At 39.2% G+C, this 21,595-nt stretch overlaps 1 protein-coding gene across 2 annotated transcripts in view; it reads right to left on the bottom strand.

Moving 5' to 3' along the window:
- Positions 1-1,187: 1,187 nt before the first annotated feature.
- The window catches only part of TET1 (tet methylcytosine dioxygenase 1), an 83,860-nt gene continuing 63,452 nt past the window's right edge, over positions 1,188-21,595 (bottom strand). For both annotated transcript variants that reach the window (XM_083505704.1, XM_083505703.1), the window contains 4 exons: positions 19,104-19,193; positions 17,897-18,034; positions 16,813-17,137; positions 1,188-15,230 (listed from right to left, as the gene is read on the bottom strand). In XM_083505704.1, coding sequence (XP_083361830.1) covers positions 14,101-15,230; positions 16,813-17,137; positions 17,897-18,034; positions 19,104-19,193 — 1,683 coding nt within the window. In that variant the 3' untranslated portion in view covers positions 1,188-14,100. The remainder of the gene's footprint in view (positions 15,231-16,812; positions 17,138-17,896; positions 18,035-19,103; positions 19,194-21,595) is intronic.

The following is a 21,595-nucleotide window of genomic DNA, read 5'->3' as shown; positions in this document are numbered from 1 at the left end:
TGTTGATTCTCCTGAACTTTGCATTGGCTTTTGATGTCCTTCTGGACAGGCTGGATGGGTCAGAGATTGGAAAGAAGATGGTGCTAGAGAGCTGCAGTTCCACTTATTGCCATCTATTGCTATGGGACCTTGCACTGTTCTGCCATGTCTCCCAACATGTTTTGAGGTGACTTCAAATACAGATGACACTCATCTCTATTTAGAAATGTAGAAAACTGCCTGGGTGAGTAATATTTTACTAATACTAGTAATATTTCACTAGACTGGGCTTCACTCCCTCAAAGAAACAAGCTAGAGTCTGGGGTGCTCCTTGACCCATCTGTGTTTTTGGAGGTACACACTGCCTCTGTGGCACAGTTTGGAACGATAACAATATCAGGACACCTCTATTGTAGCCGCTTACATGGACAGAGATACCCTGACCTCAGCAATCCATGCCCTAGTAACTCGATTACCTGCTAATAACAGATTAATGTGCTATAATATATTGGGCTCCCTTTGAAGACTCTTTGGAAACTGCAATTAGGCTATAATACATTATACCTGGAAAGCATAAGTGCTGGTTTTGATTTTCAAAAGCTTGGTTCCAGGATACTTTAACACTGCTTGTTTTCACATTTGTCTGCATGTATACCAAGATACTCAACTGAGGTGTGGTGGGTAACTACAGCAGTAAAGGCCTACTTAGTGGTGGCACCTTAACTGCAGCATGCTTTCCCCAGGAGAACTTGCCTGGTGTGTCATTTCAGCACCAGATGAAGCACTTTTAATTTTCCCAAGGTTTTAACGTCTGCAAATTGTTTTTAGGCTAATTTTGTGTTTGCTTTATTTCTTATGTCTTATGTTTTAATTCCTTGTTTTTTAAGTTCCTAAAGTAATTGTGCCTTTAACAGGAGCTTCAGATGCAGAAATCACTAGGAGTAGCTTCCACTCCAGACACTGAGGTGGAATTTAGTTGCATCTGCTAATGCCTGCAGATGAAACTGCTGTTAAAAGCACAGGAGCAGATAAAAGTGGGGAAAGGGCAATCTTACCTGTAGCTTCAAGCTATTACTAGGACTATTAAAGGACTTCCCTTTAAAGATGCATTTGTATGAATGGATAAAGTGCTCCTTTGCTGTGTGTACTATCCTTCAGAAGAGAAAATGCCCAAGAAATATAGAAAATAAAAAATTAAGACAATCAAGTGCAAAATAGAAGTATAAAATTTATTTGAAACCATCCACAATGTTCTGTGTTATCAGAAATGATACACTTTGTAATAATATTTTTTTTTTGGAAAAAAAATCATGACAAAAATTTAAAATATATTTTCAATGACAGCAATTTATCTTGCCTTTTTAGGACATTTTTAAAGGAACATTTAAAAGTTTAAACAGATATGACACATACAAGAAAAAAACCAAGAAAAACAAAAACAAAAAACCAGAACAGACCATCTCCACAACAATAATTTTTACACATATGTTTCAATACAATTTAAATGCATCTTGCTACATAAACATGAAATAATGTACAACAACTGCTGTGCACCAAAAAGAGTAGCTTAGTAAGATCTTTCAAGTAACATGCAGTCAAAACTTACGTCTTCAAGTACTGCTGGTAAGCGTTCCCTTGTCTGCAGAGAATATTCAAATATATTTTCCCCCACCCAATGAAATGAAGTAGCTTTAATCCCTTTTCCTGTAAGTATTGTGAAATAGTGAAGTGCTTTCCTCCCATTTATTAGTAACTTAAAATAATGGTAAATGATAAAAATGTATTTGCCTTTTCATTTTTCAACCACTAGATCATCTAAATACAGTAGAATGTTCGAGGGAAAATCCACCAAAATCAAAGTTATATCTGTTGAAAAATAAATATTGTATGCACCCCAGTTTAAAAAAACAACAATACACTACACACAAGAAACAATACAATACAGGGAATATTAGTCAACAACAGCTCAAGTTTCTTCTGCTTGAGCATAATGCATTTTCCTATTTTTGTTTTTAGGCTACTGAAACTGAATATTTGAACATGTCTGCTGTGATTATTTTATGTATTACATTTTGGATACAATCCGGTGAGATTAGTCACAACTAATTCTTAACGAAATCAATGGGACATGCAACCTGATTATGCATTTTTAGTCAGAAGCATACTAGAAAGGAAGTCCCACTGAACACAATCTAATTCACTTCCAAACAAACATGCTTAAGCCTACGCACATTTAGCTGGAAGAAAGCACCTTTTAACTCAATGGGGCTAGCTTCTGAGTAGATATGCATAAAGTTATTCTATAACCTCACTGATTTTATTGACACCAAGGCTGTAGTCCTGTGCACAATTTACTCCCGTGTAATCCTCACTGAACTCAGTAGAATTTAGTTATGAGTAAACATTTCCTGGATTAGATTGCATAACTGCATTCTTAAATTTACTTAATTTAATTCAGTGGTACATTTCTGAATAAATATGCCTAAGACTGCAGCTTTTACTAGATTGCACCCTTGATTTCTGATTACCATAGCCATAATATAGTAAACCCCTTTATTCACACAGCAGCATTTCTGCTTTTCTAAACAGCATTCCTCCAACTCCTCTACTCTCCTGATCAAGCTACTTTTGAAACTTGAGGCAAGAAGGTCCTCTAGATCACAGTTGTACTTCTGACATATTTTTGCAATGTGAAGATTTATTAAAAAAGAAAAAAAAGACAGCACTTCAAAAACTGGAACTATAAGGTCTTAAAATGTCTAACATCAAAATGTTTTGTTGCAACTACAATGAACATTAGATTTGTAATATTTTACAAAGCATTACCAGCCTATCTGGCTTCAACATCTTGGGCACTAGCTACATTCAGCATTGAAGGACACAACAGACAGAATCTCAAAGCTGCCATGTTTTGCTATAACTCTAAAATGGCATTCACAAATGCAAGAACATTGTATAGTCTTGCTAAACTGCAAACATTTATTAAATATTGATATACTATATAGCAGAAACCCAACTATCATAATTGCTTAATTAAAGCGTGTCTGTAGCTACATAACATTGTAACACTAGGCTTCTTTTTAAATGATCTTTGATTACCCTAACATTTCAGGTGCCTCTCAAGCCAGCTTGTATTTGCAGCCTATGCCACTACAACTTTTAATTCTCATTCATAGTGCTGTTTGCTAAATGAAACTATTTTTAGACAACTAGTAGATTTTTGCTCAATTTCATTATTACATTTTGAGGTTCTGAAATGATGGCTACTATGGCCTGCACATAGAAACAGTTGAGCAAATTGCTAATTTGCTTATAGACAAACGAAATAGCCACTTCCTAGAGTTCCAATCACATAATTGGCTATAAATCCTTCATTTGTGAACTTTTACATATCACAACTACAGGTTTGGGCAATTTATTTTGTTTTCTAGCATCACCATGTTAAGGTGTCAATCCTATAGTTATTTGTGAACACGTGTTAACTACCACTGTTATTAGAATTAACTGAAAATTACCTTCTACGAATGCTGTTTGATTTGCAACAGGGAATGAAGTTGGGTAAAATGCTATTAATGCTATCTCAGCAGGTCAAGGAGTGTGTAACATAGCTGTTCAATTAAACACTTGCCAAATGCTGAAATGATTCAGTCTTACCACATTCTGCTAGTATTATGACTCCTACCATCCCATGGAACAAATCAGTCACCCTGTTTTTTCTTACAGAAAGAATTGGGTAAGGTATGTCTACAGCTGCAAACCTATGTTCTGGATAATAAAAATATGTTTATTTTAATATCCCATTTTTATTCTGTTACGGAACTCAAGATACTGAATATGCTTCCTAGGGAGTCACCCACCCAAGCACTGACCAGAGCCCGATCTGCTTAGCTTCAGCCTCAGATTTTCAAAACTGAAACCAACACATAATTGTTGTTACTTGGCCTGTAGTGAAAGAAAGAAAAACTTCAAAGAAAGAATCCTTGATTGATTGCAGAACTGATTTATTTTATTTTTGTTCCCTTGGAAGAATGTTTTTCATTTATACTCCAAATGCCCATTTCACCCTGCAAGACGGACATAAAGAACTGGTGTTTATAAATGAAAATCCGTCTTTATTTTCAGCTTTTGAGAAGAGGCTTATGTTCATTAAATTGAAGATCATTACATTAGAGAACACTTTTTCATGCTGCAACAGTACTTGTGGTAGTCATGGAGACCTACGTAAAGCTGCAACAGCACCATTTTGTGTGTGTGATGTGAATTTTTGAAGGTTTAATTAAATTCTATCAATATACAACACTTGGTTAATTACACTTAAAAGGGGAGTAAGATGAAGATGTGGAGAATACATCTGTTTATAGGGTGAAAACTGATTTATTGTGGTAAGCTTTTGGGTAGACAAGAAGCCTCCCATACCTCTTAAAAGATGTTCTTCAATTACCTGACTTTGAAAGGGACAACTCAAGAGCCACTTAACTATGACTCTGTGGCTCAGGGGTTGGGTACAGCAGTGATGTCTGCCATGTTGATGGAGCGCATTGCCAGTAACTCTCCCAGCAAAAGTCATGTTTGCCTTGGCTGCTAGCAATACTCTCCTGGCATGGTCAGGACCACGGTTAGCTGTACAATTCTGAAGTCAGGGAGTTGTCTAGTTACTGGGATGATACAGCCTTATGGTAACATACAGGTAACTGTAGGGCTAAGTGAGTTATAGCAACCTCTTTTTAAATAGTGCCTGGCATTATGTTGGACTTTGTGTGCAACAACAGTGAGCTTCCATATCTTTCTCTAACAAAGAGATATGGTAGTCCTCTGCCAACCCCTCTAGGAAAAGCAGAGCTGGACTGCTTTGGCGGAACTCAAGGGAAGGGATCCCAGGGTGTGCTCTGCTCCTGGTAGAACTCTGACCCAGTTAAGCTTACTCCCTGCTCATCAAGCCTGGACTTGAGCTAGCCTAAGTTTTCTATAAAGGGAGCTTGTCTACACTGGTGGCATGTTGTTGCAAGATTGGCAGCTTTTGATTATTTCATAAAGGATCTACTTGCAAAGCCACTAATTTGGGGCAGGGGTGGGGAACATTGTTCTTGGCCAAGTGAGCCTAGTTTGTGCATCACATTAAGCCAGACCAAATGTCTGGAGAAAACTAAAGCATGAGCCCAGTTTTGGGTAACCTGCTAAGCCAAATCACCATTTAGCTTGGCATGGAGCAGCAAACGCAGTCTCCTATCCTAGTACCCATGAGTTTGGGTTAAGCTATGGGTTGGGCTTAGTGTGATGTACAAACCAGGCTAGTGGCACTCTCTGGTCTTATATTTTTGATGTGGACTCAAATAAAATTGTAACAGAAGTCTCTATGCCTTAAAAGTAGGAGGACCACGTTAACAAGCTCAACTTAGCCAGTCAGTTACCCATCATAATTAGCTTCCTGTAATCATTAACAATATAGAGGTCACTGCTATTACAATATTATGCTAAGACACAGTTTTATGTACTGATCTATACAGAGGGTAACACAGAAAAATGGGGGTATTCAAGGAGCCACTCAGATACAGAAAAGTTAACATATATGGGCTCCAATCAAGGGAATGATGATTGCACTTAAATCCCACTGAAATCAATTTCACGAGCAACTTAACTCCATTAACTTTCAAGGGATTTAAACACTAATTTTTGCAAGCACAAGCTCAGTATAATTTGTAGAAAAACCAGACACCACAAAGTAACAGCAGCTAGTGAAAACCACCAACAGTTGCCTGATTTTGAAGGATCGTCAGTCACCATATAGTGCTTCTGTTAAGATCCTTGTTAGCTGCTTCCTTGGGGGAGGAGGCTAAGAAGATCTCTAAGTACTGACCTTCAACATTCCAGGAACATAGAACACTTTTCATAGTAACTGTCTGTAGCAAATCAAAGAAGAATGATTATGTGGGAAAGTGGGTCTCTTTTTTACACATTTAGGTGACCCAACTGCAAGTCCCGAATTTCATGTTTTAAGAAATCCTGTTCTAGATAGCATCCTGTTTTTAATTCAGATTGTTGCTGATGCAGGGATGCTTTCAAGTAGGAAGTTTAAGGGTGCACCAAGGTAGCAAGAACAGTTTGTGGAACCTTAAGCAAGATAGCAGTAAAAGCAAAAAAAAATCAATGGAGAGACTTGATAATACAAGCAGAGTTTTTGTAGAGCATGGTAAAGCTAGGCTCTAAGCTTCCTAGTCTGAACTAGTAAAGGAGAACACACAGAATTTATGCACCTGAGACCCTCCCCATATTAACAAATCAGCCAACTATACACCATGTACAAACCTTACTTTACTGCCAATAACATTTTTTAAATGAGAGGTTGGTTGGATGAGCTAGGAATTTAATAGAACAAAATACCACAATTCACAGGACCAAAATGTGATATATGTATCTCAAGCACTTTACAGAGCCAAAGCCACTGATAATTTGATCAATAGGAGTTATAGCAAATCAAGGAAAACATGCATCTTTTACCATTCCATTCCTTTCATTTCCTTGTCTCTAGGCTCCTGAACTAGCTAGCATGGAAGGTCACCAATGAAAGCAATAGGGAGAATCTTAGACTAAACTGCTTTAAAAAGGGATTTGTGTTGCTACAGCAGTCTGAAGATTTTGCTGCTTGTTACAGCCCCAAAGAATCACTATTACAAGACAATAGTATTACAAACCTTTGTAGCTATAAGCTCATTCACAAAATTACATCAATTTCTATGTAAAAATGATAAATATTCTGAAATGCTACAATAAATAGCACACAGCTGTATATACAGTAAGTAGTTGCCAATTTGCACACCGCATACATGGTTGATACCATCTGCTATTAAAACTGCAGTTAAATCAGATATTATAAAAATGTAGTTGGCTACATTGTATCTATGTGTAACAGTAATAAGCAAGAGTATTTCATAAATTTATTCAAAAATAATTAAAATATACCACTGAAATCAGATTAAACACTTTTATTTCTTAATTTCAATAATATATTTTAAATGTTTTGGTAACCTGATGAATCTAAGGAAGTTTTATTAGCTGCTAAAAAGGATCATGCACTTCCATCTTAAACTCATTATATGGAAGGACAGCCCAATGAAATTAACAGGACTAATTAAAATCAGTGGGACTTCCAAGTAATGGATTTAGCATCAGGTTGATAAGTTACATTTTAAATACATATGGTTTTCCTATTTAGCATTGTCATTTTAAAACCTGCTTTCTTCTCCAAATAGAACAATACATTTTCCACTAGTAGCCATGTCAAAACTATGCAGTTCACCAGAGATGTTAAGAGATATCCTAATTGGATGGGTCTATCCTGCTCTTAGGAACGCAGGTGGCACCGTGGTCTAAAACCACTGAGCCTAGGGCTTGCTGATCGGAAGGTCGGTGCGACGGAGTGAGCTCCCATTGCTTGGTCCCAGCTCCTGCCAACCTAGCAGTTCAAAAGCACGTCAAAGTGCAAATAGATAAATAGGTACCGCTCCGGCGGGAAGGTAAATGGCATTTCCGTTTGCCGCTCTGGTTTCACCAGAAGCGGCTTAGTCATGCTGGCCACATGACCTGGAAAAACTGTCTGTGGACAAACGTCAGCTCCCTCAGCCAGTAAAGCGAGATGAGCGCCACAACCCCAGAGTCGTTTGCGACTGGACTTAACTGTCAGGGGTCCTTTACCTTTACCTTTTATCCTGATCTTAAGCTTTTGGTGCTGTTTATTAGTTAAACCATCTAACTTTACTTAAAGCGTGTGTGTGGTATAGTGTTTACCAAGAATCACAGGGAAATTCATTCATCAATGTATCTGTAGTAATGTGTACACTGCAAATTTTACACAGCAAAATTTACAAGAACAAAGATGTTCTTGCTATAGTAGCATTGTAAGCTGGGTTTTCTTTAAATTTCTGAACTGGGTAAAACTGTGGCAGAGTGACATTAAAGTTCCCTATACAGTGATACCTCTGGTTGTGAACGGGATCCGTTCCGGAGTTCCTTCGCAACATGAGCAGAACGCAATCCGCGTCTGCACATGCCACGATTCGACGCGTCTGCGCATGCGCGTGACATCATTTTGTGTGTCTGCACATGCGTGAGCGGCGAAACCTGAAAGTCACACACGAGGTATGACTATATAAGCAGCTGGTAACCCTTTCAGGAAAGTCCTTTTTGCAGAAAGATTGTATAGACAGCGATACTAAAAAAACCCCAGCCTTGCACAGATGAGTAGCTGGAGGAATTCACAACCCTATTTACTGTATAAACAGCTGTTATTTTTAATAACTTTTAGGCTCACAAAAAATATACAGATTTCAAAATGCAAATCTAAGGCACACAAAAATACCATAACAATTTAATGTTTATAGATATTCAAGAAGCAGAAAACTGCTGGTACAAAATGATGGTATAATATTGACTTTAGATTATTTACAATCCCTACATTTCTTCTGTTTGAACTAATCATAATCTTTGAACTAACAAAAATGCAGCATATGGGTGTTTTTTTTTTTCTTTTTACAAAGTTTGTTTGCTTTAAAAATAGAATGACTGGGTTGAAATCTCGCTCTTCTTATACACTTTATAAGAATGTTATAATTCCAGCTGATTCAATGGGCGTAAAGATTGGGGAAATGGTCTGAATGGCATTGCCATGTGACCAACATTGCTGAGTGGTAGGTATGGGGATATAATCTAAAATGCAATCATGCTGGCACACTCTCAGATATGTTCATAAAACCCCTCCAGGGTTTGCAGGATCATAGATTAGAGCCACAACTCTGAACAAGTTCGGCTTACTTGGGCCCCACAGAAATCAATGGGACTTGCTGTTTGCTAAATTACCACTGATTTTAAGGACACCAGTTGTTAACCGGGCAGAGGAGAAAGGGGCCCCTGCATCTAGCACCCATTTTATACATAGTGCTGCTGTACCAGATCTGGATAACTTGACAACAGTTTTAATCACTAATATAACACCAATCACATTGGTGTATGTGTGAGAAGCAGGAGCCAGATGTTGTCCAAACACTCTGTTCTTGCTCCCCACTTTGCCTAACAAGTTCTCTCGACTATTGAGAGTGATGATAATCTGAAAGATGGAGAAATGGAGGAGCCCCATGAGTGCAGGAGAGGGAATTTCAGTTCTCTTCCAATGCTCTTTAATCCCTGGATTGGCATACACATCTAACATTTTAAAAAGTAGCTGCAGTGATATAATTGGGATGAATTCCACGTTTACATTTCTGTACGACCAAAATCATAGGCAACTAAGGGTAAACTGAAGAATTCACATATATGTATTTTTTTCCAAACCAAAAAGATTTTCAGATTGTACACACAACCATGGTAGACATTTTAAAAAAACAAAAGCACCATGTCTAGAGGATCTAGACATTATTTGTTACAGCACCACTACAATATCAAGTATGTTATCAGTAAAACTTCAAGCTCTGGTTAGACCTGTGGAATTTATGTACACGGTGGAGAATCACAAGTGTAACCAAAAAGCTTACCCTTATGGCCTGCAACCATTGCTCATACAAAACATGATAATTCAGAGCCCACTGATTTGAGCTGACAGGTCCATACCAAAAAAATTCCCCATCTCTAAAATGTAAACTGCTGATCCTTGATAAGCATGATCCTTATCAAGGCTGATATTTTGATTGTGGTTGGCTTAGTCAATTGAACTAAAATTAAAGGGGGGAATAGAGAAAAGGAGTTGGATGCTATAGTGTTCCAGATCTGGAGTGTCTATCACACCTAATGTTTAATTTACGATGCATTGTCATGAAAAGGTAAATCATTTCTAAGGTGCAATTCACACAATCTATGTATGGGCTGTAACCTGTTTTTACATAGGTTTGCTATTCAAGTAGGTGCGATCAGTCCCATCTGCATTCCTTCATCAGTACTGCACCATCAGTTGTTCTGAGAACATTCAGTGCCCTGTGGCACCCATCTATTTGACCTGTTAGTAACCCCTGTGTCTGGGCATTCCCAACAGTTAATGAAATCCCTGGCATCTAGTCACCAGAAATTAGATGCTGCTTCCTAGGAATCTGAATGTCCTTCTTCCAGGACTAAAAATCTGGTCACCTAAAAATCTGAAACTAGTTGCTAGAAATGTGAAGGTTTTTTTCCAGCTTTGCTCCTTGTCAGAGCTACTAGAAGAGCAGTGTGGGCCATTACTATCTAAGAGATTTCAGATATTTGCCAAGATTGCTTCTAACGTGAAAGCTTTGTAGCAGGTTTATGCCTATTCAAGGCTCTTAAGCAAACCAATCAGTTCAGCAACCATGCTTCAAGGATGAAATCAGTAAGCTCTGGCATAAGCTTTACAAATGGGAAGTTGCCCTGTAGGACCAAGCGTTCACAGTTCCTGTGTGTGGCTGAAATTGTACCTGCATCTATAATGTTTGGGAACGTACATGGCCTTAAGAGAGCATACAAAGCAGACTTTATTTGTCACACTGCAATCGTGCTGGATGAATAAGAAACTGAAAAGGGGGGGGGAGTGTACAGACCTAATGTGTAGTTTGAACTACATATGCAACCTAAACCAAAAAACTTATCAAGTCAAAAGACTGTAGATAGCACTGATAACCTCATAATGTAACGAGTGAGAGTGAGAGTGTGTTCATGCGTTAAAGACCAAAGTGCATTTTAACTTCAGAAGATTTTTTAGCAGGACAATGTACAACAATATAAAAACAAAGCCATACCAGCAAACTATTATAAAACCAGAAACTAAAGGGTTTGAATTCTTGCAATGTTTGTGGTACCAGTTGTTGCTAAGGAGGAACCACATGCATACACATGAAAACTGTCCTATCTAGGGAGTTCCAGCCCAACTGGGAAGAGATTTGTTACGTGTTTGCCTGGCAGTGTATTTGGATTTACTTTTCTGGACCTTATTTGGGTATTATATACACTTTAGCAGGGGTGGCTGAATTTTATTTTATTTTATTTTATTTTGGGTTACATTCACTTCAGCCATCCCTTTGAATCCTCAAGCCAGCCATGAGTGTCACGCCCCCCTTGCTTGCATGCATAAATGCACATGTGCGTGCATGCACACACAGAGGCAGACAGTCCACCTCCTGGGCACTTCAACACTGTCTTTTCTTTTCCTGCTGCCAAAATAGGTGGGAACTTGCATGGTGGACTGAATCAGGCCCTTGAACTGGTGTGCTTAGCCACCCCTACCCTATAGCGCATGAGAAACATTTTAAATGTGGTGTATACAGAACAGGTTCTGTATGTGATTATTCTCTTTTTTACTAATATTTTCAATACATGGATAGAATGAGCTGGCATCCAGGTATGTATCATGATGGCTCCTCCTGAACAACTGGTAACACAAACAATGCAATAATTTAAGAAGAGCCCTGCTGGGTTAGACCAAAGGTCTATCTAGTCCAGCATCCTGTTCTCACAGTGATCGGCCCCCAAGCAGAGCTAAAGTTCAAAAACACTCTCCCCACTTGTGCTCCCCAGTAACAGAATTCAGAGACATCCTTCCTCTGGCAGCAAAGGGAGTACACAGCCATCAAGCCTAGCAGCCACAGAGCCTTATGCACTATGAACTTGTCCAATCTCCTTTCAAAGCCATCCAAGCTGGTGGTCATCATTACATCTTATGACATCAGATCCCATAATTTAACTATGCACTGTGTATAAGAGGGGAGGGGGGCATGACAGATGTGTGAATTTATATGCACCTCTATCATATTGTCTTTACCAGTGGTGATGTATGGAAGTGAGAGCTGGACCATAAGGAAGGCTGATCGCCGAAGAATTGATGCTTTTGAATTATGGTGCTGGAGGAGACTCTTTATAGAGTCCCATGGACTGCAAAAAGATCAAACCTATCCATTTTTAAGGAAATCAGCCCTGAGTGCTCACTGGAAGGACAGATCCTGAAGCTGAGGCTCCAATACTTTGGCCACCTCATGAGAAGAGAAGACTCCCTGGAAAAGACCCTGATGTTGGGAAAGATGGAGGGCACAAGGAGAAGGGGACGACAGAGGACGAGATGGTTGGACAGCGTTCTCGAAGCTACAAACATGAGTCTGACCAAACTGCGGGAGGCAGTGGAAGACAGGAGTGCCTGGCGTGCTCTGGTCCATGGGGTCACGAAGAGTCGGACACGACTAAACGACTAAACAACAACATCATATTGTCCTCTTTATCACCTTTTTCCGTAACTCAAAAACTTGGAAGTGTTGTAACCTTCCCTCATAAAGGAGTTGCCCTCTTACAGCTGCTGTTTGAGTTGTGACAACCAGAACTAGTTTGAGGTTTTTTACATTCTGCTGGTGTGGCTTTGCTTTTATATTTTGTATAATTTCTTACAGAAGGAAAACTTTTTGAGACTGTCACACATTTAAGTCTTGGATACCCTCCCCACACCATGTTGTCAGATTTATCAGTGTTATCTACTGTCTGTTGACTATCAATAATATTTTGTTTTAGTTTGCACATCAAGTTAACTGAGATTTAAAATTATTTCTGTGCACTTTTCTCTAGTTTTGTTTTTGGTTGAGGCAAGATCATATTTCTGTTTTGTGTCACTGCAATTGCGTCTCAACAAAAGTTATAATGCAGCTGGGCCCCAAAATGGAGACATAGCACAATACAAACTTCTGCCTACTTGAGACCTTGTTTTTGGCTGGAGATGCCAGGGATTGAACGTGCGACTTTTGGCATGCTATGGGTTCCTCTTTTGTGCAAAGTCTGTGTGGAAATTAGAATGAGCCTGTGATCCTACAATTTTCTACCTGGGAGAAAAACCCAATGACAAAGTAGACTTAAGTTCTCAGTAATCACACACTGGGTTGGACTGAATGTTTATAAAACCCTTCATGTGTTGACAGCTAACAGCTGGTGAACATTCTGGAAGATTTAATGAACTCAAATATACTATAAAACAGCCAATACCGCAAATTTCTCTTGTAAATATTTTAGAGTCCTACTTTCCAGAATGTTAATAAGGCAACTTTAGGAGGGCAGTTGCTGATGCAATTAACAGTTCTACCCCCAAGACTCTAGGAACATTTGGTTGTCACGTGTAGCTTGCAATGCTCTGCATGAAAGACACACATGCACTTATTGCTGAAACAAACTACAGCAAATCAATTCTGACAACAAAACACCGTAGCAATACAGGTATAGACAAAATGATCCTTAAGCTCATATTTGCAAATCTGAACTCTCTGTTTTATTAACTGAAACAAACCAAAAATTTCAAGGGAAAAAGGTGGGGTGAGGGAAGAGTCTAAAAACCAAATATTCTTAGTATATGTGTATATGTGTACTGTTGTTGTAGCAGTATGGAACTCTACACAGTAAGAAAAATAACGATTTCTTGGTAGAGAATGTAGAAACCTTAGACAAATGTGATCCTTATACTATTTCAAGTTAACTTTAAAAATAGAAAGTGCTTTTAAATATATATATTTACAGGTTACAACCTCCAACCATCACTAGTGATACTGTTTGTGTGTGGATGTGTGTGGACCATACACGTGCACACACAAACCTATACAGACATGAAAGATCTGCACAAAGATAAATCATCATTGGTTTGTTATCCTTAACTTGGGCTTCACAGCAACGACTGGAAGCTGTCGGAGCAATGGCACCATGAAGGAAAAAAAAAATCAGCTTATCTTTAACTGTTTCTTGTGATTGAGCACCAAGAGCTGTGTATAGCTAATACTGTCTAAATTGATTTTACATCATAAAAGTTGAAGTATGTTAAAATCTTTATAAAAAGCCCATTTGTAGTAAACAGACAATTCAAAGCACCAAAGTATAAATTCCAAAAGGTAATAAACTGAATAATTCAATCAGGATTAATAACCTAGCCAAAATCATTTAACTATACATATATATATTTTTTTGCTTAAAATGTGCTTGAAAATCACCAGATGTTAAAATATATAAAGTCACAGTTTAAGGAAAAAAATCATTTTTTTTACCTCAGCCTTCAAAATGGTTGAGATGAACAAAGAGTAAACCATACAAGACTTTGTTCTTTAACAGCACCTTTAGGGATTATTGTGTAACACTGCTCCCAAGGCAAGGTTGTACAGTTGCTATAAAAACTTATGCCCAATGGTTATACGGCCCGGCAACTCGAGTGAGGGCATAAGTAGACACCGTTATGATGTTATCATGAGTTACTGTTAATGCTCGGCGCGATGGAATTTGGTTGAATTCATTGTCTTCATAGAAAATCTCTCTCGTGGCACTGGCCTGGTGCACATTCCTGTCATTGGGTTGTACATTGGTATTTTCAGTGCTTGATTTTTCCGCTGCTTTCTCCTTTGCTCTCTCGGCCATCTTTGCCTCCCACAGCGCTATCCCATGTTTTGGCTCATTTAAGTTTTTGTGTTGGTAGAAGACTAACGATATCCGTGTGGGATGATTCCGGTTCGGCTTTTTAATCGGAGTTGTGGCGTGTAGCTCACGGCGTGCACATTCAATTAAGATGGAGCCGTGTGATGGTGCTACAGCTACCCCACCTATGTCATTATCCAAAAAATTATGCTCACTGTCGGACCACATTTCCTCTGCTTTTTCTTCGGACTCTGTGCGCTTTAAGAGCTCGCAACTTGGGTGTGTATCCTCAGTGGCAGAATCGCAATTTGGGTTCTTGAAACCACCTTTTTGCATTGGACACTCCTGGGAAGAACCAATTTCATTTCTGACTATATCTTCTGGAGAATTTAACGGCACTGAGGAATCACAAGAGCTAGCCAACTGTGAGGCAGGAGAGTTTTCTAACTTTATTTCACAATTTTGCTTGCTGACTACTCCTTGTTCAAGTGTGTGGGGCAAGGTATCTCTGAAGGCTGTGGATTCTGAAACAGTAAGGTCTTGAAGAAATGGGGGCACCCCATTCCTCTTCTCATCCAGCAAAATTCCAGTATGATCGCTGATGGACACATCAAAGATCTTACCTTTGGGTGTCACATGAGGTTTCTTACTACTGCATTGCAAATACCCGTAGGGAGTTGAAAAATCTTGTTGATTATTACTCACTGGCATTATACCACCAGCTTTGTGAGTTAATGGAGAGCAAGAATGTAAACTATCCAGCTTTAAAGGGGAGGAAGGAGCATATTGCTTTAGTACAGAGCAATTTTTAGTAGTGTCTGAATTGTGTTTTATTGTAGAAAGGTGATCACCACTCTCCATTTTTGTCCCAGGTTGCAATGAATTAGCTTTGCTCCCTAAGGAGAAAAGAACAAAATGTTTTAAATATAAAGCTGTACATTTTTCTGTAGCTGGTCAATAAAAAAAGCAAACTTAATTGTGAGAATATGAATTTCCCTTCAATGGAGGCTTATCGTTTCCAGCAGAGAAGAGGCAGCTGTATCCTGGGCAAGAGTTTTAGCAGTCAGAGCTGAGCTGGAAATAGCACATGTGTGTCTTTGGGAGGGGTGGGGGAAATGTGAAGACTGGTTAGATATGGGAATCCAAAACGTGCTAAAGTACCCTGCCTTTGACTAAAAAGGACTTCCTACTGAAGTGGCTGAAATTTTAAAATTTCAGCTGATGAAGTGGCTTGCAAACTCCAGCAGACACAGCTCACATGCACAACAGGTATACATTCTCTAAATATCATGTGAAAATTTACTATTAGTAGCTCTACCCAACCTAAATGCAGTACTTTTTCAGGATAAGAAATTAACAGAGTCAACATTGGTCATCTTCTGCTGAGTGCCTTCAGCAACTTACCAATATAGAAATAAAAATAAAACATTAATAGAAACCTTCCTCCTGTAGGCGTCCAAGGTGATTCACAAAATTTTAAAATACAACCACCACAAAAAACAAAACTTCTAAAATTACATTTTAATACTAAAAAAAATGTAGCGCAACAGGTGATACTGAAACTGTTGGACTCCAGATTCCATTTGTGCCCCCGAAGTTCAGATGAAGGTGTCTTCGGTTGACACCTAAAGTTGCCAATGCAGGTGTCAGACACACTTTTACAGGCAGGGAAATGCACAATTGCAGTATCTAGAAGCCCCTGCCTTGTGTTACCTCACAAGATGCCATATTGTTGGCAGGACAGTGAGCAAGGCCTCCCTCAACTGTCTCAAATCATGGGTCTGCAAGGTATTGGGAGAAGAACTCCTTTAAATACGGGGCCTTGAAGCCATTCAGGGTTTTGTATGTCAGTACCAGCACCTTGAATTGGACCCAGGAGTTCACAGGCAAGCTGGGCAGTGCTTTAGGGATCAATTACATGTGATCCTACCTTGGTGCCCCACTTAACAATCTACCAGCTGCATTCTGCACCAGCTGTAGCTTTTGGACCATCTTCAAAGGTAGCCCATGCAAAGGGTGTTGCAACTTTAGAATTGTGAGACTGTCAGAATACGAATTACTGATGTCAGCCTGTCGCTGATCCAGGAACATCCATGGCTGGCAAACCAGCCATAGCTGGGCACAGGCACTCCTCACCTCTGAAGCCACTTGGGCCTCTAACAACAGCTTTGAATCGAGAAGAACTGCTCAAGCTGCACACCTGTTCCTTTAGACACCTGTTCCTCCACCCAGAACAGGTCGTCTCCCTAATTCCTGGATCTGAGAACAACTTACCCACATAGCACCTCAACCTTGCCATGTACGCTTGAGATTCTGATTGCGCTAACATTTTGCTTCATCCCACCCTCAATACCTAACTTATTAGACACACTGAGAGCTTGATTGTTGATTTCAGATTCTGAGAGTCAGCCCTACCTTTGATAAACAAGATTTCTGCTAGTATCAGGTAACTTTTGAAACAAGGTTTATTGTACCTACCTAAACTTTTTGAAGCTTTATTGGTATTTTCCTGCACTCTGTTTTTTCCCTTTGCAGGAGTAGACAGCTTCTTCTCTGCTAAGGTTTGCTTCTTTGAGTCTGCTTTCTTCTTTTTCGTCGCTCTACGTGGCTCTGCTAGCATTCTTACTTCTCGTGGGAAAGCAGTAAGCACCTGGATTGCCCCAGCTTTTATCTTGGCTTCCAGACCCTCCTCTGTGCCAAATTCATCTGTTTGTGAGATTTTGTAAAGGGGCAGCACATGCAGCTGCTCATCATTGGGTATCACCCCAACCATGCGGTTATCTTCTTTTGTTAATGTACAAACCTAGCCAGAAAAACGGGGGGGGGGGGAGAATAATAAAGCATCACTTCTTTGTTAGTGAAGCAACTTTAGCAAAGGTGATATTTATGTTTTAGCATGCAGAATATTATTCTACTTGGGGTGCTTGTGTGAAAAATAAGGAAATTCCCCTCTCCTTCAAACATCAAGCCCACATGTCATGGTTTGAATAACATTGCACAATTTTAGAAACACTAACAGCACAATCATTCACATATCTACTCAGCTGCTTTTCACCTTTAAAAAGTTCTTCTATCTAATGACTTTCACAAGTGGGGAACCCCTGGAGCAGATTTTGGGCAGCACAGGGGAGAGAAGTTTTGTTGCACTTGCAGAAGTTGTTCTCCACATGCAATGATTTGGTTCCCTTACCTCTATCAATCCATAAAAACTTTTAACTTTCAACCACGGCAACTTGAAGCGCCCCTTGCAAATTACTTCAGCTTTATAAAGGGGATTGCAACATATCCAAGAACTAGAGGTCTATTTAGGGCAGGAAGCCAATTATTTGTTTTTTCTTGCATTTGTTGCAGCTCTGAATTGCTTTTTATTTCATTGTATAAACGTGGCTTTTTTGGATAAACTTTGCAAGAATGTAAAGAAGAGCATAAACAATTAAGTACACAAACTAGTCTAGAAATAAGGGTGCATTCACAGCTACAGAGTAACAACCTAAGGAAGCCAAGTAGATAAATTGTAAATGAACAAGCACTTGGGAAACTGAATCCCAATAATGTTGCATACCACAGTACTTCCATTGTGCATGTTGTGTGTATCCTTATGGGCATGAGCACAAAAATCAATGCATGCTGTGACACCAGAAAAAGGTCGGCCATCCTTAATCCCAAGTCGACAGTCAGGACCCATGTGCTCATTTTCCACCTTTAAAAAATAAAATAAAAAATTATTTATTCATTCATTCATTTTGTATACCACCCTTCATCCGAAGATCACAGGGAGGTTCACAACATAAAAATACAAAATGAAAACACTAAATATATAATAAAACAAAAACAAATTAATAACTGCCCTCCCACAAATACAAATAAATCTTATCTGGACATAACATTGTATCTCACCAAACACCACCAGCTTCAGGGACAATTTTTCATTTGAAGTGAACAACTGGACTGAGAACACATAAACCCAATTTACATGCCATGGAATACCAAAGGTCACATAAGTATGAGATCACTCCTTTTTTGCCCCTTTCTTTAGCCATCAGGAACTAAAAACCACAATTCCTGGCTTAGCATTACTTCCAAACTAGGGGTTGTGGTTTGTTTTGCTCCAACAAAACAAAACTTGCACACTCCAAGAACGAACCTTGTGTTCACAACGTGGTTTGATTGGAGCAGAACAAACCATAACTCCCAAGGATTATGGTTTGTTGCTCTAACCCACTAGAGGAGAGGACTACAGTAAGAACCATTTGCACACTCATGGTAAACCATTAACCACGGCTAACTTGTTAGTGATTTACCATGACATGCCAACACTGTCATTGTTATGCATTGCTAAATATGAAAGAAAATGCATGACTTATTTGATGAGAATTGTGCTAAAAATCCTTAGATCTACAATCTAATTAAAACAACATCTGTCAGAATTTATTGATCTACCAAACTTCATGCAATACACTGATCGGCAATGAGGATGAATAATATAACAATTAGTTTTTTGACCCTGTTAGTAAGCAGGGGACACAGCAGCAGGAATTTGAAAGCTGTAACACCAGCAGTGCTTTTCTTTCTAGAAGAAAGTCCTACAGTGTTTAATGAGACATACTCCCAGTTAAGTGTGCATAGGATCACAGCCTCGTGTTCTTTCAGCTAGGCCAGTTAAGGTAACGAAAGGCCTTCAACTAACTTGTGCAGCTTTTCTTTCTACATCACCAGTATTAAAACAATGATTTGTCATAATAGAGATAATGGAGTTTCCTTGATTTTACCTGGTTTTGAAAAGCATCAGGGGCTAGTTTCTGATACAGTGGAGCAACATCAGTGGCTAAAGTTTGCAAATTGTTTTCGAGATGTTCTTCCTAGACAGGGAAAGGAGTCATCATATCATTTTATAGCTTGAGAAGCAGACTAGTAAAACTGTGAAAGCAACATCAAACGTAGATTCAGTACGCTATTTAGTCAGCTTCCTGTGGTTTTGGTTACTAACCCACATGTAAGTTTGCTATCATAATGGCAAAACATAGCAACATTCTTGAGAGTTGCTCAAAGGAAGGGAAAAGCAGTCAGCAAATTAATTGCTTGGCACTAAAAGAAGTTCACAAAAGATCCCAAGTTCACTTTCCATTTCCAAGAGAAAGATCTAATGGAGGTGTTGGAAGGGAGTTCACGTTGGCATTAAAATACAAACATATATTTCTTCTTCAAAGCAAGTACCATGTTTGGAAACCTGCTACATAATAATGAAAGTGTTTCTATGATGCTTTAGAGTGTTCCAAGCATTTCACACACAACAGACTAGTTCACATGTCAAATTGTGCCAAACCATGGCTGCACCATACTGACCTAAGCCACAGTGTGGCTTTGGGTGTTGTCTAAACCAGCTTCACTGTTTAGCTCTCTTCAGACTAATAACAAGCTGTAACCAAGATTTGTTGTCTGGTTTACAATTTGTAAACCATGGACCCAGGTTCATGCTAAGCCAAACTATGACATAGCTTAACAAAGCACATAAGCAAAATAACCTGAGAAGAGCAAAGCAGCCCATGACTTCACTCTAAGCCATGGTCTGGTTTTGCAAACCAGACTATTATTTCAGTAATACTTACAACTGTCCTGTAAAGTAGGTCATAATTATAATCATCCTAATGTTGCAGATGGGAGCAAAGTGATTCAAATTAAGAGACAGCAGGATACATAAGGCTGCCTACTGAGTTAATAGGAGAGGTAAGTAAGAGAACTCTCTGAGTGGATTTCGGTGATGCTTTAACACAATCATTGCAGCAGAAATGCTTGTCAAAGGGAAGGATCTCCCCTCTCTTCTCCCTGCACCCTGTTCTCACGGTTTGCCCAGCACTCCCAAGCAGATTTGGGGAGGGCGTGGGAGTGCATGGGGGAGGAGACAAGGAGACAGTCCTGTTGTGCTAATGGGACTTGTGCTGCTTTCCATTAATGCAACCACTTAGCTGAATCCTGCCCTCTGGCTCACAGCCAAGGCTATGGGGGGAGATGGAAATAAGTGAAAAAGCAAACACACAAAATAAGAAACCGTTTTGTTTTAAATTAAAACATTACATTTGCTTAAAGAAAATTCACTTAGACCTATGCTAATATGGCAAGCACATCGGTTTGACCAAACAACTATTGTTACATTTCTCTGAGCACATAGTGGATATCCTTTTGTTTCTCCTTCCCCACCCCCCAAAAGTTTTTTGTCTACTATCATCAGTCATTCAGCAATCCCTGAACACTGAGCATGCTTAGCTCTCACTGGAGTCTCCCTCATTCCTTCCCTAGTTTTTTACCCTCCCTATAATTTTTTATACGTCGGCAAATCTCAACATGCAGACTTCTCCAAAACCTTGTTGTGACATTCTGGCTACATTAATCTATGGCCTGGACACTAAAAACAGAAGGCATGATGATGAATGGCGAGTGCCTTCTCTGTCTTAACTGAACAGTACAGACTGCTCATTACAATCACATTTCCCCAAGTTGACACACTTTTACGACTTCATTTAGGTTTTGCTAGTCTTGTAGTGGCTCAGTAGTTGAAGCAACATACTTATTTGCAAGACGCTCAGCATGACACTGATCCAGTGTGATGGCAATCTCACTCTCTTCTGTGAGATGGGGAAAACCACACATATACCCCAAGGGATTCCTCTTTGCACCCGTGGATTATTCCCAGATGACACTCCTTGTGCACATGACACCCTCAACTGATGCCCATGTTGCACAAGCATTAAGACGGCATCTGATGAAGTAAGACTAATCCAGGAAAGCTCAAGCCATAATAAGGGTGTTAATGTTTAAAAATGCTTCAAGACTCTTTGCTGTTTTTGTTGTTGTTACAGCAAAAAACAGACGGAAGAAATCTGGTTGCTCTTACACGCATGCACAATACCATGAACTCCCACACACAAAAATGTTGCTATCTACCCAATATTTCTCTTTGACTGCATTCTAGCCGACAGAGATATCTGGCTTTATAAATCTATGCTACGTGCTATTCTTACCTAAAAGAACAATCTTACACTTCTTTACATTAAACCTCATCTCACTCCGTCCAGTTGCTCAAATGATCCATATCTGTCTGTACTTTGAATCTATCTTCTTCTGCTTTTGCATTGCTATACTTCCTAGATTTATGTCATCTGCAAAATGATCAATATTCAGTATTTAGCTAAAATAACACCTAATAAAAACAGTGACAGAAACAGAAAACAGATTTATAAAGTGATCCATCTTTTTCATCCTTAAC

Source organism: Podarcis liolepis, assembly GCF_965112155.1.
Source record: "Podarcis liolepis genome assembly, chromosome: 5".
Lineage (NCBI taxonomy): Eukaryota > Metazoa > Chordata > Lepidosauria > Squamata > Lacertidae > Podarcis > Podarcis liolepis.
The sequence above is the reverse complement of the archived record's forward strand: the minus strand, read 5'-3'. Positions and strand labels throughout refer to the sequence as shown.